At 34.6% G+C, this 17,995-nt stretch overlaps 1 protein-coding gene and 1 long non-coding RNA gene across 5 annotated transcripts in view; one reads left to right on the top strand and one right to left on the bottom strand.

Annotated features, from left to right (window-relative positions):
* The window catches only part of LOC118717476, a 27,517-nt gene extending 15,443 nt beyond the window's left edge, over positions 1–12,074 (bottom strand). Inside the window, exon 1 of the long non-coding RNA XR_004987491.1 lies at positions 12,047–12,074. This is a non-coding gene — a long non-coding RNA (uncharacterized LOC118717476). The remainder of the gene's footprint in view (positions 1–12,046) is intronic.
* NFU1 (NFU1 iron-sulfur cluster scaffold) overlaps positions 1–17,995 on the top strand; it is a 25,145-nt gene extending 7,150 nt beyond the window's left edge. For 2 of the 4 annotated variants that reach the window (XM_036435614.2, XM_045580855.1), the window contains 6 exons: positions 417–552; positions 3,394–3,460; positions 8,580–8,694; positions 11,222–11,282; positions 14,535–14,709; positions 17,823–17,995. In XM_036435614.2, the coding sequence (XP_036291507.1) occupies positions 417–552; positions 3,394–3,460; positions 8,580–8,694; positions 11,222–11,282; positions 14,535–14,709; positions 17,823–17,867 (599 nt within the window). In that variant the 3' untranslated portion in view covers positions 17,868–17,995. Of the gene's footprint in view, positions 1–416; positions 553–3,393; positions 3,461–8,579; positions 8,707–11,221; positions 11,283–14,534; positions 14,710–15,321; positions 15,394–17,822 lie in introns of those variants that run through there. The other 2 variants (XM_045580856.1, XM_045580857.1) reach the window with 1 other exon arrangement.

The following is a 17,995-nucleotide window of genomic DNA, read 5'->3' as shown; positions in this document are numbered from 1 at the left end:
GAAGAGAATGTAACATTTTACTATATTAATATCACAGTGATGATGATTTATGATTATGATAGCCATTGGTATTAAGTCACCACATAGAATACATATAATTCCTGAACTATAATATATATGTGTGTGTGTGTGTGTATATATATATATACCTTCCTACTTAAATATAGGATATTACTAGAATCTGTTGAGTAGCAAAACTATCTAAATAATCAAAATTAATATAAAATTCAATGCAGTTATCCTAAATATATTGGTAAATTGCCTTCTTGTCTTTAGAAATTCTTATTTTGTCAGATTGGGCAATAAAGTATTTTCTTACTTTTTTTGATCTCTGAAAATGAGCATTTCATAGTTCATAAATTGTTAAATACTTTAATTTCCAGATTAACATGATTTCTTCTTTTTTTCTCTTTTAGTGAGACACATGTTTATTCAAACACAAGATACCCCAAATCCCAACAGTTTAAAATTTATTCCAGGAAAACCAGTTCTTGAGACAAGGACCATGGATTTCCCCACACCAGCTACAGCATTTCGCTCCCCTCTGGCTAGGTATATTACTAGTTTTCACTTGCTTTTTCCAAGAAACCTAATTAATTAACTTTGGGGTTAGGCAGCTTTATTTAGCTATTGTGTTTTTATGTGCACTGCATTTTTTTTTTTTTTTTAGAGAATGCTTCGTTTTCAGATAAGGGGTAAAAAATATAAGAGTTGATATTAGGAAAGTCTTCTTCTGAAAAGTGATGTAGTGAGAGATCTGTATCATCCTATATAATAAAAGCCTAATATGCTAAGTGTCTGGTCGTCTAGTCGTCTGGACCAATCAAAGATATGCTAAGGCTGCTCAACTGCTCACTATGATGTGTACTGACCAGATGCTCCGACCAGTAGGTCAGCTTGCTACTGTGATCCGACTGATCAGAACTGAGTGAGATGGGCCAGACACGCCCTGGAGCTCTCCCGAGTCCCTCCCTGATCGTGCACTGGTGGGTCCCTTGGCCTGGCCTGGCCTCTCGCAATCTGGGCTAAGGGACTCTTCCTCCCCCCAGTGCATGAATTTTGTGCACCGGGCTTCTAGTGACTATATAAAAATTTATATCTTAAGAAAAATAATACATCAAATGATAATATAGTTCATTTCCATTCTAAATCTTTTATTTTTTAAAATATATGTTATTGATTTCAGAGAAGAAGGGAGAGGGAGAAAGAGATGATGAGAGAGAATAATCAATGATGAGAGAGAATAATCGATCGGCTGCCTTCTGCATGCCCCTCACTGGTATTGGGCCTGCAACCCAGGCATGTGACCTGACTGGTTCATAGGTTGAAGCTCAACCAACTGAGCCACATGGGCCAGGGCTCCATTCTAAATCTCTAAAACCGTTTTTAATGAGCAATGAAAACTTACTTGTTTAATTCTTAAGGATAGCTGCATTTCTAGAAGTCTCAAATCATTTATAAAATATTCCACTCAGAACTATAAATTATAATAGTTATCAGATATGGGATGATTTAACAACAAAACAAAACTATTCAGTTAAATCCTGGCTGGTGTGGCTCACTAGGTTGGAGCATCGTCCTGTGCACCATTAGGTGATGGGTTTGATTTCCCAGGAAGCATAAACCCAGGTTGTAGGTTTGAACCCTGGGAGGCAACATATCAGTGTTTCTCTTTCTCTCCCTTCCTCTCTGAAATCAATTAAAAAAAAAACTACTCAGTTGAGACAGTTTTTAAGTTCACTAAATAGAGACAAGGTAAGTATATATCAATATAATATAAACAATAAAATTGGAATGTAACTCTTTTTAGCTGATAGCTAAATAAATTATAATAAGAAATAGTATCAACTGATATTTTTAGTAAGCTGTGGCTGATACTGATTACCAAGGATATTTAGAAAATATCACTTAAATAATTTTCTCCATATATACCCAAATCTCATTTAGGGGAGTCAGAAATATGTTTGTCTCAAGAGTGGTTTTTAAAATCTCTAATTAATAAAAATACATATTTCTTTGACCTAAACATGCTGCTAGTCAGAATATACCTTAGAGCATTTGTTTTTATAATTTTGATACAAGCCACAATAATAAACGTTTTATGTTATGACTCAACATGCACACCACATACACATATATACATATACAGGTATCTATATACTGTATATGTGAACATAGACACACACAGATATATATATATGTATATATACATATACGTGTGTGTTTGTATGAAACAAGTGTTTGATGGGACAGTTTCACCCTTATGTAATGCATTCTTATATTTTGTTTCTACTTTTTTATTCTGTTCTATTTTATTAGATAACATTTTGGTCACTACATAATTGATTTCACAACCTGCTGGTGGGCTTAAAAAATAACTCTAGAGAATGCCCTCATATGTACACAAGGTGTGTGTAAGGAGGTTCATTGTAGCCTTGTTGGTAGGGGAATAAGTTAGAAACAACCAAAATATTCATTAGAAGGAAGAGTTAGATAAACATTGTTCATCCATGGTCTTCACATATTAAAAGGATGAGAAGAATCCATATTTACCATCACAGAATGACCTCTAAGATATACTGTTAAGTGAAGAAAGCAAGTTTCAGGATAGTAAGTGCAATATGATTATTATATGTATAAAAACAAACAAAAAAAACACAAAGCAAAACATATGCCTCATAAAGGCTTGCACATAAATCTATATAGTAGCATTATTTATAATAGCCTCATCCCCAAAAATCTGGAAATGTCCATCAACTGTGGAATGGCTAAAAAGGTTGTAAATGCCCGTATAATGTAATACTACTCGACAGTAAAGTAGAATGAACAATTGATACACATAAAAACAAGGATGACTCTCAAAAGCATTATAATAAGCTAAACGCAAAAGACTGTATGGTTTCATTAATATGAAACTCTAGCAAAGGCAAAGCAGTAGTGGCATAAAGCTCAATAGTTACCAGGGTGACAGATGTGCTAACTAACCTGATTGTGGTATTCATTTCACAGTATATATGTATATCAAGTCATCACGTTGTGCACCTTCAACTTATACAGTGTTTTATGTCAATTATATTTCAGCGAAGCTGGAAACATTTTTTAAAGCGAAAATAAAAAAGTAAAAAGTTATTTCCATAAAACAAAAGTTAATAGAACATGAAGGTAAAGCAAGAGGGCTGAATACAAAGGGAAATGAGGATCTTTTCAGTAATAAAAATGTTTTATATTTTTATTGTGGGATTGCTAGGGGAAAATGATAAAACTAGATTGACCATGTCTTGAAACTAATGATGGGTACATGGAAGTTCTTTTATTTTTCTCTGTACTTTTGTTTATGTGTAAACTTTTCATAATTAAACATTTTATTATCTCATTTTTTGTTTTTTTTCACAGGCAATTATTTAGGATTGAAGGAGTAAAAAGTGTCTTCTTGGGACCAGATTTCATCACTGTCACAAAGGTAAACATTGGGGGATATAAAATAAGATGTGAAGCACTTTTAGTTTTTCTGAGTCAAGTGTTCTCCAGAATTTCCATTCTTAATGTATTTTATACATACTGTTATTTAAAAAAATCTCAAGTTTACTTCTCACATTTCTTAAGTTAATTATTTAATATAATTTCCAGATCTCTCGTTTTTTAAAAGGGAAAAATTTGACCTTCAAGATTGTGTACGTAGCCAATAGCAGGGCCAAGACTTAACCTTGGCAGGTCTAGAATTTAGGCTTCCAAGTATTATTTTTACTAACTTTTAATTCAAATTGATAGAGTAAAAAGAGAAGAAAATAAATAAATACACACAATATATATTTGAGCAACAGAATGATTTTGTATATATATATATATATATATATATATATATATATATATATATATATATATATCCTTTCAAAGTGGGCACTTACATCATGGCATCTGACCCATTCTACCGTCCTGCAATAACCCTTCAGAGTTTCATACATAAGAGCAGTGGACTGCAAGTTCTTACATTACCCATTGCAACAGCTAACATGGTATCTGCTAGAAAAGGCTGTTTCATGTTTAAGTCTGCTAGGTTAATGAGAAATGAACTATTTAAATTTGAACTATGTATGTATCCTTTTAAATCTATTAATTGATATGTATATACCGAATTTAATCATTTGTATAATTTCACATCAAAATAAAAAGTATTCTCTCAACTCCTCTTAAACCATTTTAAAGGATTACTCTGAGTTCTTCATGTACCAAAAAGTGGATATACTGGGTTAGTTCATTAGCATGTTACATCTAGTCCAGCATTCTTTTGTAGCTGTTTCTCAGAAAGCCCTTTTTGACCTTATTTGTGAAAGTGGCATTTCTCCCAGGAGCTTATCACCCTGTTCATTTTCTTTTATTTAAAAAAAAACCAACATTATTTTATTGACTTCAGAGAGGAAGGGAGAGGCAGAGAAAGATAGATACATCAATGATGAGAGAGAATCATTGATTGGCTGCCTCCTGCACACTCGCTACCGGGGAACGAGCCCACAACCTGGGTATGTGCCCTGACTGGGAATTGAACCGTGACCTCTTGGTTCATAGGTCCCCGTGAAATCATTGAGCCACACCAGCTGGGCTCCTGTTCATTTTCTTCATTCTGCTTATCTTAATCTTATTTTTTATATTTATTCCCTGTCTTTCCTGCACTAGAATATAAATCCTGTGAATATAAAAATTGTCCATCTTGTTAAGATCCTCTAGAACCGTGGTCGGCAAACTGCGGCTCCAGAGCCATATGCAGCTCTTTGGCCCCTTGAGTGTGGCTCCTCCACAAAATACCATGGCCTGGGCGAGTCTATTTTGAAGAAATAGCATTAGAAGAAGTTTAAGTTTAAAAAATTTAGCTCTTAAAAGAAATTTCAGTCGTTGTGCTGTTGATATTTAGCTCTGTTAATTAATGAGTTTGCCGACCACTGCCCTAGAACAACAATCACCTAGAACAATGCCTGTCATATAGTGCATGCAAATGAGTTTTTCTAGAAGGAAACAGTTTCTAAATTAAATTTTCAGTCTTGAAGTGGCTTCCCAAAAATGTAGGATCGTGGTGAGCAAATCTGGAGTCCTTTCAGTTTAGAGACACCTGGCCTATCCTTTTTATTCAGTTTTCTTTCTTTGATATTTTTTGAGGGGGAAAAAAAGGACCAATATTTATTTAATGTCTCACATGTAGGCTGTGGCATGAGTGTTTTACATATATTATCTGGTTTAATTCTTGTAACTAGTCTTTATTTTACAAACAGGAAATTACGTATTTATTTTAAGGCATTTTTATTTAGTTCTTTAACAAATAGTTTATGCTATGTAAGATTTTTTTAGATAAAAACATGTGATTATATCTTACAGGTTTTTTTTTCTTGATTTGATTTTGGTAAGTCATCTTTCATTTCCCTTCCCCTTCATAATTTAGTTACCCTTTTTGAAATTTCTTTAGCTCCACTATTTTTTCTTAATGACATGACAGCTAATCAATAATATTCCAAATGAGGGCACACATTGATATTTAATAGCTAGAACAGCAGATTGCATTTGTGTGTGTGTTTTTTTTTAGTTAACCATCCTCATTATGGACTATTCCATTTACCTGACATCTTCAGTAATCACTGTTTCCCTTTTGATCTGTAATTGACAATTCAGAGGCTTCTTTGTGGATCACTTATGGTTTTTTCTAAATGTGAAAGTGTATTGTCAGCTTATATGCTGCCTTTTTGTCTCATTCAACTTCAGGAAATTTTTCTTTTTGTTACCGAGATTTCCTTACTCAGTAGAACCCAATGTTTATTGAAGATCTGAGGTAACCCTTTGATCTGTCTTCCAAATAATTTATTAGAATATTACCTCTAACTAGTTCTCACTAAAATTGTTACTAGTTTTGCTTTTGTATCCACAGTAGTACCCATTTATCTTCGCTCTGTGTACTGCCTTTAAATTGGTTCTTAATCCATTAAAATATCATTCTTATTCATGTAGCCTCTATTTTTTATAGTCTTTAAGCATAGACCCTAGCCAACAGTTTTCTGAGTGTCTGAGTAGACTGCATCTAATAGTTTTTCCTTCTAGAAAAACTATTTTCTTTTCTTTTTAAAAAATTATTTTAAATTCTTACCTGAGAAGATGTGTGTGTGTGTTTAAATTGATTTAGACAAAGAGAGAAACATCAATGTGTGAGAGAAACATTGATTGGTTGCCTCTTGTACACATCCTGACTGGAGATTGAATCCGAAACCTAGATATGTGCCTTCACTTGGAATTGAATCTGCAACCATTTTGTTGTATAAGACGACATTCAACCATTTGAGCTACCTGGTCAGACTAAAGAGATTTCCTTTAAAAAAACTAAAACAATAGCCCAGCCAGCAAGGCTCAGTGGTTGAGCATCGACCTATGAACCAGGCGGTCATGGTTTAATTCCCAGTCATGACACATGCCTGGGTTGTGAGCTCAATCCCCAGGAGGGAGCATGCAGGAGGCAGCCAATCAATGATTCTCCCTCATCATTAATGTTTCTATATCTCTCTCCCTCTGCCTTCTTCTCTGAAATCAATAAAAATATTAAAAAACAGCTCACCCTGGTGTGGCTCAGCGGTTGAGTGTCAACTCAAGAACCAAGAGGTCACCGGTTCGATTCCCGGTCAGGGCATATGCCCAGGTTGCGGGCTCAATCCCAAGTGGAGGGCATGCAGGAGGCAGCCAATCAATGATTCTCTTTCATCACTGATGTTTCTATCTCTGTCTCCCTCTCCCTTCCTCTCTGAAATCAACAACAACAAAATATATATATATATATATACATATATATATATATATATATATATATATATATATGTATATATATATATATATATTAAAAAACAAACCTAAAACAATATATCCTGCTTTTCTCTTTTTTAGGCATTAGTACTATTTAGGTATTTAAGAATTATACCTTTTTAAAAAATGGAATCAACTAGTTGGTCAGATTTGGGGGTGAAATAGCTATCGATTCTTTTTTTTATTAAATTATTATCTGTGTACATATCTTACCATTGCCCCCCCCCCCCCCATACATATCCTCACTCCCCAGAGTTTTATTGATTCTTTCTTGAGGATACTGGTCTTGTTGACAGTTCACAAGTCTTCTAGCCCAGTAGCCATAGATAAGACATGTTAGAAGTTTGGTTCTACAGTTGTGTCATTGGATTTTGTCAATACTCTTAAGTAGTATAAGTAAATTGAATTTTTTAATAGTTGTCAGATATCTTACATATTTGATCAGTTAATCCTATTTTATTTAAAAGAAGGGGAAATTCATTCTCTTTATATATATATATATATATATATATATATATATATATATTTTTTTTTTTTTTTTTTTTTTTCCTTTTAATATATTTTTATTGATTTTACACAGAGAGGAATTGAGAGTTAGAAACGTCGATGAGAGAGATACATCAATCAGCTGCCTCCTGCACACCCCCCACCGGGGATGTGCCCGCAACCAAGGTACATGCCCTTGACTGGAATCAAACCAGGGACCTTTCAGTCCGAAGGCCGATGCTCCATCCACTGAGCCAAACCGGTTTCGGCTCATTCTCTTTATATTTTAATTTTAATTATTTTTTAGAGTGAGAGGAGAGGGAGAAAAATACATTAATGTGTTGTTCCACTTATTTATGCATTCATTGTTAATTCTTTTTTAAAATCAGGCTTTAAATTTTTTTAAAATTAAAAATATTTATTGATTGATTTTTTTAGAGAGAGAGAGGAAGGGGAAAAGAGACAGACAGGCAGTGATTTGTTCCACTTTTTATGCATTCATTGGTTGATTCTTGTATCTGCCCAGACTGGAGATCAAACCTGCAACCTTGACATATTAGGACAACACTCTAGCTAACTGAGCTACCTGGCCAAGGCCATTGGTTAATTCTTTATTTTTTTTGTTAATCATCACTTCAGGATATTTTTCCATTGATTTTTAGAGAGAGTGGAAAGAAGGTTGGGAGGGAGTGGGAGAGAGACATTGATTGGTTGTCTCCCACACACACCCCTACTGGGGCTGGGGATGGAACCTGCAACGCAGGTACATGCCTTTGGGAATTGAACTCGAGACCCTTCAATGTGAGGGCCAATGCTTTAACCACTGAAGAACACTGTACAGGGCCAGCCATGGCCTCTTTATCCTCATTAACATAGAGCATCCTTATTCAGTATTTTAATTTACCTCATGAAAAAATATTTTTTCATCATTTTGATATCCCCTATATAGGATATGATATATATATTGTATATACAGCACACTTACAGTACAAGTTTGATGAATGAATAAATGAGAAATGTTCTAGGATTGTATCTTCTGAAAGTTATCATAAGCCATATTCTTTAAACTGGACCTGACATGTATTCTCCATAAATGGTTACTGCTGCATCGTACAGGATATATATATATATATATATATATATACATATATATATATATATATATATATATATATGAAAAGATTCTTAAAAGATACAAAGTCTTGTTTTATATTTGTCTAAGCCCTTGGGTAGAAATTATACCATTTTTCTTCAAATATTTACAGGAAAGTGAAGAGTTAGACTGGAATTTACTGAAACCAGATATTTATGCAACAATCATGGATTTCTTTGCATCTGGCTTACCCTTAGTCACTGAGGAAACATCTTCAGGAGAAGCAGGTGATATGTTGGATAATAATATTAACCTTTTAAAAAAAACAAAAAACAAACTTTTCTACATTCTTCTCATTTGCCTTGATTTCAGAAATAATGGAAGTACAGATTTTTATCATTGTACTATATTTATCTCTGGAATCAATTCTAAGGAAATAAAACTTCATATATACTAGTTTTGCCCATCATTTTTGAAAATCTTTAAATAAATTGAATCTGTTACACAAAAGTAAATTTTTTAATTGTAAAAATTTTCAAACATACAGAAAATAGTATAAAGCTTGCCAATTTGCCATCCTCTCAGATTTAACAAATGTTAATTTTTTGCTATAATTGCTTTTAACCCATCCTATATAATAAAAGCCTAATATGCTAAGTGTCCAGTCATCTGGTTGTCCCTTCAACCAAAGTGTAATATGCTAATGATATGCTAAGGCTGCTCAACTGCTTGCTGTGATGTGCACTGACCACCAGGGGGCAGAAACTTTAACTGGTAGATTAGCTTGCTGCTGGGTCTAGCCAATGTGGACTGAGTGAGACAGGTTGGATGTGCCATGGAGCCCTTCGTCAGTCCCTCCCCGGCTAGCCAATATCTTGTGTCCCTCCCTGGTCCTGATTATGCACCTGTGGGATCCCTCAGCCTGGCCTGTGCCGTCTTGCAATCCGTGACCTTTTGGGGGATATCAGAGAACCTGTTTCGGCCCAATCCTGCAGGCCACACCCAGGGACCCGACCAATGCACAAATTTGTGCACCGGGCCTATAGTATTTAATAAAATATTAAAGACATAGCCAAAGCCCTACAACCCCCATCCCTTTTCCCTTTCTGCTTCCAGAGATGTATGTAAACTCTGTCTTAAACTTTTTCCCCTAAAAATATTTTTATTGATTTAAGAGAGGAAGGGAGTGAGAGAGGAATCAATGATGAGACTCATCAGTTGGCTGCCTCCTGCACATCCCCTACTGGGAATCAAGCCCCCAACCCAGCATTTGCTCTTGACCAGAATCAAACCTGGGACCTTTCAGTCTGTAGGCTGATGCTCTGTCCACTGAGCCAACCCAGGTAGGGCTAAACTTGGTTTGTTTTAAGACATTTATTACAAATACAAGTGTCTGCAGGGAATATATAACATTGGTTTTTTATTTTAAACTTTAAATAACTTGTGTTATATGTAACTTTTCTCTTTTTCACTGAGTATAACATTTTAAAATATATCCATTTTGAAAAAAAGTTTAGTTATCCTGCTGGTAAATAAATTTCTCAAAAATATTTAAAACCAGCCCAAACTGGTTTGGCTCAGAGGATAGAACATTGGCCTGTGGACTGAAGAGTCCCGGGTTCAATTCCGGTCAAGGGCATGTATCTTGGTTGCAGGCACATCCCCAGTGGGGATGTGCAGGAGGCAGCTGGTTGATGTTTCTCATTGATGTTTATAGCTCTCTATCCCTCTCCCTTCCTCTCTGAAAAAAAATCAATAAAATATATTAAAAAATTATATTTAAAACCAATAAAAAGGCATTGGTGAAAATCATTATATAACCTTATAAAGTAAAATAAAAATAAAAATGAAACAAAATTTAAAAGCAACTTTTTGCTTAGAATTGAAGAACATTTTAGAAATTAACATAGGCTTACATCTATATTTAGTATGATCCTCATTTTGAAAACCACAAAATTAATAAATTGAAAATGTAACTTAACTGATGAAGTAGGTAGGCCCCCCCCTTTTTGTTTCAAAGTTTCCATCAGTATCCAAACAACCTCTTTTTTTCTTTCACTTTTTAATCCTTGAGAATGAGGAAAGTTTACAAATATATTGACCCTAAAATTGAAATCCTACTATCATTAGTAGGTTAAGTTTTTTTGGCATACTCAGCTTTATTGCCATATATTGAATTGATCAATGCTCCTTAATTTTTCTTCTGAGAATTGAAGGAATGATCTTTTCATTTCCCTCAAATCACTTTATCACCATACCAAGTTGCATTTCCTGTGCTTTAATTTTTTAAACTAGAGGCCCAGTGCATGAAATTTGTACAGTGGGAAGGGGGCTGCCCTCAGCCAGCCTGTGCCCTCTCGCAGTTTGGGAGCCCTTGGGGGATGTCCAACTGCTGGCTTAGGCCCACTCCCCAGGGGTCTAAGCCAGCAATCAGACATTCCTCTCGCAGTCCGGGACCCCTTGCTTCTTACTGCTTGGCTCGCTGCTCCTTAATGTTGTTGCGGAGGTAGGAGAGGCTTCTGCCACTGCTGCTGTGCTCGCCAGCTGTGAGCGCAGCTTCTGGCTGAGCAGCTCTCAGCCCTGTGGGGACGCACTGACCATCAGGAAGTGTCTTCCTCCTTCATTAAGTGTCCTCCTGGTGGTCAGAGCATATCATAGCAACTTGTCGTTCTACCATAACAGTCGCTTAGGCTTTTATTATATAGATGAGATATTAAAATTAACTAGTTTTAAATTATCCTATCTTAATAGTACTTGTATATGCCTGATATAAAATGTCTACCGTTGATATGTTTTATTTGTAATTGTTTCTAGTATCTGAAGAAGATGATGAAGTTGTGGCAATGATTAAAGAACTGTTAGATACAAGAATACGGTATGTGCTTATCTTTCTGCTTGAGATCATATATACTGCAGAGCCAATTTTTATTATAGCAATTTATGTTTGGTTGTCTGTGAGATTATAGTAGAGTTTTAAAAGAAGTATAAGTTAATGTAAACCAGTGTTTTTCAACCTTTTTTGGGCAAAGGCACACTTGTTTCATGAAAAAAACCACGAGGCACACCACCATTAGAAAATGTTAAAAAATTTAACTCTGTGCCTATATTGACTATATATAAAGAAATTCTCTTGAATAGGAATCAAATAAACACAAAGAAAGTATTTTATAATTAGAAATATTAAGTAAACAAAATAGTGAAAAATTATAAAATTCTTGTCTTGTCTGTACCTACAGTACACCAGGCAACATCTTGCGGCACACTAGTGTGCCGCGGAACAGCGGTTGAAAAACGCTGATGTAAACTACAGAAGGTTACCATGACAGTTGAATTTAAAGCCTGTATATTGTCTATATTCATCCAAATTTTAAAACTAAACACAATCAGTAAAGGACTTTATCTTTCACAGTTACTGTTTAGATTTGATATTGTTATAATACCAAATTTCTTAGAAAAAAAATTAGTTAACAGTGTTTGGGAAGATTGTGAGGAGAGGATTACTTGTATTTTAGGCTATTATCCATAAAGTATAAAATTAAATAAGTAGAGAACCTCCTGCTCTGATTTTTTGCTTGTAGCAGACCAGTGGTCCTGGTCTTAAGTTCCAGAAAAGCTAGGTAAAATACAATTAAAAATAACTTTGTGTGTGAAGGCATTAAATAGCTAACAAAGCAAACAATATCTGGTAGGGAAGAAAGCACAGTGAGGCTTCCCTCTGGGCTTTTGCTGATTCTTGGTGTCAGGCTTGAGTATGAGAAGCTGGCTTGGGATAGCTGCTAAGAATCAGAAAACCCATTTAGTTTTTGGCAAATTTGTTGAAGTGGGAAGACAAAAATTAAAATTCTGGGTCATCAATAAAGCTTTAACTTAAAGGGCCAAGATCCTAGATAGAAGTTAAGAAAAAGCCTAACACTCAGAGTTCCCCCCACATAGACTTGCTTATTCTTAGTTGTGTAAGAGAACCTGGGTCAAACAAAAAGCATTTGGAATGCTAAACAGAGTTTTGTCAGTTGTACGGTTCTAGGAGTAACAAAAATTGGAGTTTAGGACCAGTCAAGAAGTGTTGGGGCCTCAAGAAACATCCAGACTCTTAGTTGGGTTTCCTATAGGATTATACCCTTGAAATGGGGACAGACCAGAGGTAGACCATGGTCAAGAAAGAAATCACAAAGGAGATTTAAAATAGAATATCTGCATCACTTTTTGAATTTTTTCAAAAATAGTTTATTTTTTGACCGAAACCGGTTTGACTCAGTGGATAGAATCTCAGCCTGTGGACTAAAAGGTCCCAGGTTCTATTCCGGTCAAGGGCATGTACCTTGGTTGAGGGCATGTCCTCAGTGGGGGGTGTGCAGGAGGCAGCTGATCAATGTTTCTCTCTCATCGATGTTTCTAACTATCTCCCTTCCTCTCCGTAAAAAAATCAATAAAATATATTTAAAAAAAAAGGGGGGGGGGACCTTCCCTGGCTTATTTAAAAAAAAAAAAGTTTTTTTTGACAGAACACAAGAAAAATCACAGAAAAAACATTAGACTACAGTAGAATTATGATTCTCTTATCAAAAGATGCCATTTACAGTGAAAAGCAAAGCAAAGAGTAGAAGTTATTTATAATACATATATGACAGACTATGTTTTGTAAAACTCTTACAATTTGTTAAGAAAACAAATATTCAGAGACTGAAGCAGTTTCTTCACAAAAGCACTGGAGCAGTTACTGAAAAACTACAGTAGCCAAATGGCTACTAGACACGAGAAAGTCCTCAACCTCATTAGTCACTGAATATTAAAATTAAAACCACAGTGAACTATCTCTGCACATCCATTAGAATGGTTAAAGTAATTAAGATTGACAACACTAATTGCTATTGAGGATATAGAGCAACATGAAGTCTCTTCTACCCCCGGTGGGAATATAAGTTTATGTAACTGGAAAACTATTTAGCATTACGTATCTGCTAAATTTGGACATATGCATACCCTTTAGTTTTTAAATCCTCACCCGAGGATGTGTTTATTTGAGAGAGAGAAGAGAGAAGGGAGACATCCATGTGAGAGAGAAACATCGATCAGTTGCCTCCTGTTCAAGTCCTGACTGGGGATTGAATCTACAACCTAGATACCAGTACATGCCATGACTGGGAATCAAACCTACAATCTTTTGGTGCTCCAACCAACTAAGCCACCTGCCCAGGCCTATGCATATTTTTGATCCAGCAATTCCACTCTACGTATATTCCTAGTAATAACATATGTATACCAGAAGACATTTTCAGGAATCTTTATAGCTGCACCATTTGTAAAAGCCAAAAACTTGTATTAACCCAGATGTCCATCAACAATGGAAAGGACAAATTCTGGCATATTCACCTAATGGAATACTATGCTACAGTGAGATGGAACTAACTATTAATTACATGCAACAATGTGAATGAATCTCACAAAGAGCAAAAGAAGCCAGATACAAAAGAGTAAATATGTTTTCTAAATGAAATTTACATTTATAAATTTTTAAGTTAAAAAGCAGGCAAAACCCATCAATGGTGGTAACAATTAGGAAATGGTTACCTTTGGTTGGGAAGAGTGGTTAAAAGAATAAGAGGGCTTCTGAGGTGCTAATGTTCTGCTTTTTGTTCTGGGACAAATGTATATTCACTTTGTGAAAATTAATTGAGTTGATTGTACATGATTTCTACATTTCTCTGTATTAATGTTATATTTCAATGAAAAGTTTACCTGAAAAAGAAAGCTAGCATGTGGCAAATTCTCTGTATTCACCCAAAAGAAATTGAATATATCTTAGGTAATTACTATAATTATTAGGAAATTTGAAATTTTAAATGCTGAAAATAATTATTACTAAGCAAGACTAAATATAAAAAGTAGAGTATATATTTATATTAAAAATTATAAATGAGACTAGCCTCATTTATTCTCTATTGTAAAAGTAACTCTTTGTGAATTTACTAATATAAAATTAGGCAGAATATTCCTAATTTTGGAATACCATTTCCAAATATTTAATACAAACCAGGTAAGAATACAAAATCTAAGCTCTTAGTTATATTACATTTTTTTGATGAAAATTTTTATTCTCTTAAATGTCACAAATATACTGTGACCACAGGCCAACTGTGCAGGAAGATGGAGGCGATGTAATATACAAGGGCTTTGAAGATGGTATCGTACAGCTGAAACTCCAAGGTTCTTGTACCAGCTGCCCTAGTTCAATCATTACTCTGAAAAATGGAATTCAGAACATGCTGCAGTTTTATATTCCAGAAGTAGAAGGCGTAGAACAGGTATGCCAATATTATGTGATGGTTTTAATATTAAAATATCAAATAGATTTAAAATAAACATGTGAGAAGAAAAGAAATTCATGACCTGACATTTTCTTCAAGGGATTTTACAATTGTTATCAGACTTGATGACTCTTTAATTTAAAAGAATTAACTTTAGTATTATGAATACCTACTGTGTGCCAGGCACTTTTACAAATATTACTTCATTTAATCTTCTAATAGTACAGTGTATTAATTGAGCCATTTCTATTTTGTTCATAGGAAATTGAGACTCAGGGCATACTGCTGCTCTGGTTATGAAAAAATTAGAAGTGAATTCAAAACATCATAGTGTTTTGTATCAATAGATGAGATTTAGAGGAACAGCTCCTGTATATTTATCCATTACTTGTTCTTACATTTATCCACTCTTGTTCTTACATGCACAAACAAGAAACTAATCAAGAGATCAAACTTTATTTTACCGTAAAACAGTATTTATTGAGTAGAATTATAGAGTTTTATGTATAGCCTGTTGTCAGCACTTTTCTGCCCCAAGATTCTTAAGAAATATAGCACAGCATTTTCTAAACAGTAATAGTAACTCTCACTACCGTGATTCTCAACCAGGAGACATGGCCTTATGGAGAGAGATTATCAAGAAGGGAAAGAGTATGTGGAAGTTAGAAATTTGAAAGAAAAAAAAAACTTCAGGTAATTCAGTGCCTTTCAGGAGAAGACATCTCCTTTTAGTGCCTTTGGGAATCACTCATCTCTGGGTAGTATTAAAATATGTCCTTTTGTGGGGCTTGCCGGTCATCGGGGAGCTCAGGTTGGGGGAAGGAGAGGAGGGGATAGCGGGATAAGTGATGATGGAAGGAGACTTGACTTGGGGAGGATGAACACACAGTACATTGTACAAGATCATGTGTTGTGGAATTGTGCATCTGAAACATAATTTTGTTAACCAGTGTCTCCCCAATAAATTCAATAAAAAGGGGAAAAACAGAAAATATTGAAGCTAAGAAAAAAATTGTCCTTTTGGTACAACTCATGCCATCTCCTGTGTTAAGTCCCCAGCTTAAAATTAAGCTCTGCTTTGATCCAAAGCTGCTTTCTGTGTCTGTTTCACTTTATGTCTGTGGGTAAGTTTCTTGAGGGACCTGCAGTCATATCTCGGTCTTTGTGTTCCTCGGCAAATTAAATGATTTTTGTATTGATTGATTTTTAGAGAGGGGGAAGAAGGAAAAGATTGAGAGAAACATCTTTGTTTTTCCACTTTTTTTTAATATATATTTTTTATTGATTTCAGAAAGGAAGGGAGATAGATAGAAACACTTAGCCTTGTGTGTTATTCATGTTCTTACTTGGTTTGTATTAAATATTTGGAAATGGTATTCCAAAATTAGGAATATTCTGCCTAAAATAGGAATTGATTGACAAAATTCTTTGGATTGGGTGTTGCTGAGATTGGATATAAAATATAATTCATTGGAAGTAAATATCCATTTTTACTTAACACAAAAGAGAAACTATTAGAGATTTATCGTCTCAGATCAGATCCAGATTTGTCTAAATTAAAAAAAACAACAATACATTTTGTTCCATTTTCTGCCTATGCCTTTTTTCCCCCCATATCTTTTTTTTTTAATTATGTGAGTTGACAGTGGATTAACAAAGGAACATTTTTGTTTACTTGTCCAGGGTGGAGTGATGAATTGGCTGTCAGATTATAAACTTTTGTTGCCATTTAATTGTAGTAGGTGTGGTAAAGAGAAAAAAAAAATTCTTTGGTTTATGTAACTCTCTTCCTTACCAAAGGAGTTGTTCTTTATTGTTTGAGTAATATATCAACTCATGAAAAGACAATAATCATTTTATTTTTTTGTTCAAGTATTCATTATTTTTATTAACTTAATTAGAAATGAAAGTCTTAACATTTTTCTAAAGTTTAAAATGAACTTTTATCTGAGTAAGATAAAATAGTTGCTAATATAGCCCTAACCAATTTGGCTCAGTGGATAGAGCGTCGGCCTGAGGACTCAAGGGTCCCAGGTTCGATTCCGGTCAAGGGCATGTACCTTGGTTGCGGGCACATCCTCAGTAGGGAGTGTGCAGGAGGCAGCTGATTGATGTTTCTCATTGATGTTTCTAACTCTCTATTCCTCTCCCTTCCTTTTTGTAAAAAAAAAAAATCAATAAAACATATTTAAAAAAATAGTTGGCAATATATTTTGTTATTTTTTGGGGGGGATTCATTTTTCTTTAAAAAATTTTTGTATTGATTGATTTTTAGAGAGGGAGAGGAAGGAAAAGATAGAGAGAAACATCTTTGTTTTTCCACTTATTTTTTTTATTTTGATTTTTTAAAATATATTTTATTGATTTTTTACAGAGAGGAAGGGAGAGAGATAGAGAGCCAGAAACGTCGATGAGAGAGAAACATCGACCAGCCGCCCCCTGCACACCCCCTTCCGAGGATGTGCCCACAACTAATGTACATGCCCTTGACCAGAATCGAACCTGGGACCTTTCAGTCCGCAGAACGACGCTTTACCACTGAGCCAAACCAGTGAAGGCTTCCACTTATTTATGCATTCATTAGTTGATTTTTGCATGTGCCCTGATGGAGGATAGAACTAGAAACCTTGACATATCTGGGCAATATTAACCAATCAAGCTACCGGGCTAGGGCTCAGGAATCATTTTTCTAAATGTATATTTTTACAGTTTGGTATAGATCCCCAGAATATATTTAAATAAATAAGATGCTTATGAGGGGTAGGAGTGAATAATCAATTACATTAGTCTTCTGACTAGGAAATGCCAATTAATCTTTATAGTCTTCTCTGACCAGCTGAGACTCTGTTATTGCCTCTTTTGGGACAAGGAAAAGAGACCAGTGCTTTTAATTAATTTACTAATATTCAGTTTGCTTTTATGTTGTTAGGATACCAGGTTATGATGCAAACCTTCTGCTTTGGAGCTATTGATAGATTTCTTTTTATTGACTTGCATTATTATATAGTAATATATTAGGTAAGAAAATAATGTTAAAAACAAAATAGCAATTTCTGATTATTTTCTTAATTCTTAAATTCTCTTGTTTTTTTGTCTTTTTTTGGTTCTAGGTTATGGAAGAGGAACCAAATGAAAAAGAAACAAATTCACCTTAAAATATTTTGAGTTTTCTTTGGACCCAGCAATCAGGCTTATTGATATTATATACCTTGCTTTTATTATTAACTGCTAAGGAATTGCAGATTAATAAAATATGCTCTTTCTTCAGAGAATGATATATAAA

This window comes from Pipistrellus kuhlii, unplaced genomic scaffold (genome assembly GCF_014108245.1).
Source record: "Pipistrellus kuhlii isolate mPipKuh1 unplaced genomic scaffold, mPipKuh1.p scaffold_m20_p_13, whole genome shotgun sequence".
Taxonomy (NCBI): domain Eukaryota; kingdom Metazoa; phylum Chordata; class Mammalia; order Chiroptera; family Vespertilionidae; genus Pipistrellus; species Pipistrellus kuhlii.
The sequence above is the reverse complement of the archived record's forward strand: the minus strand, read 5'-3'. Positions and strand labels throughout refer to the sequence as shown.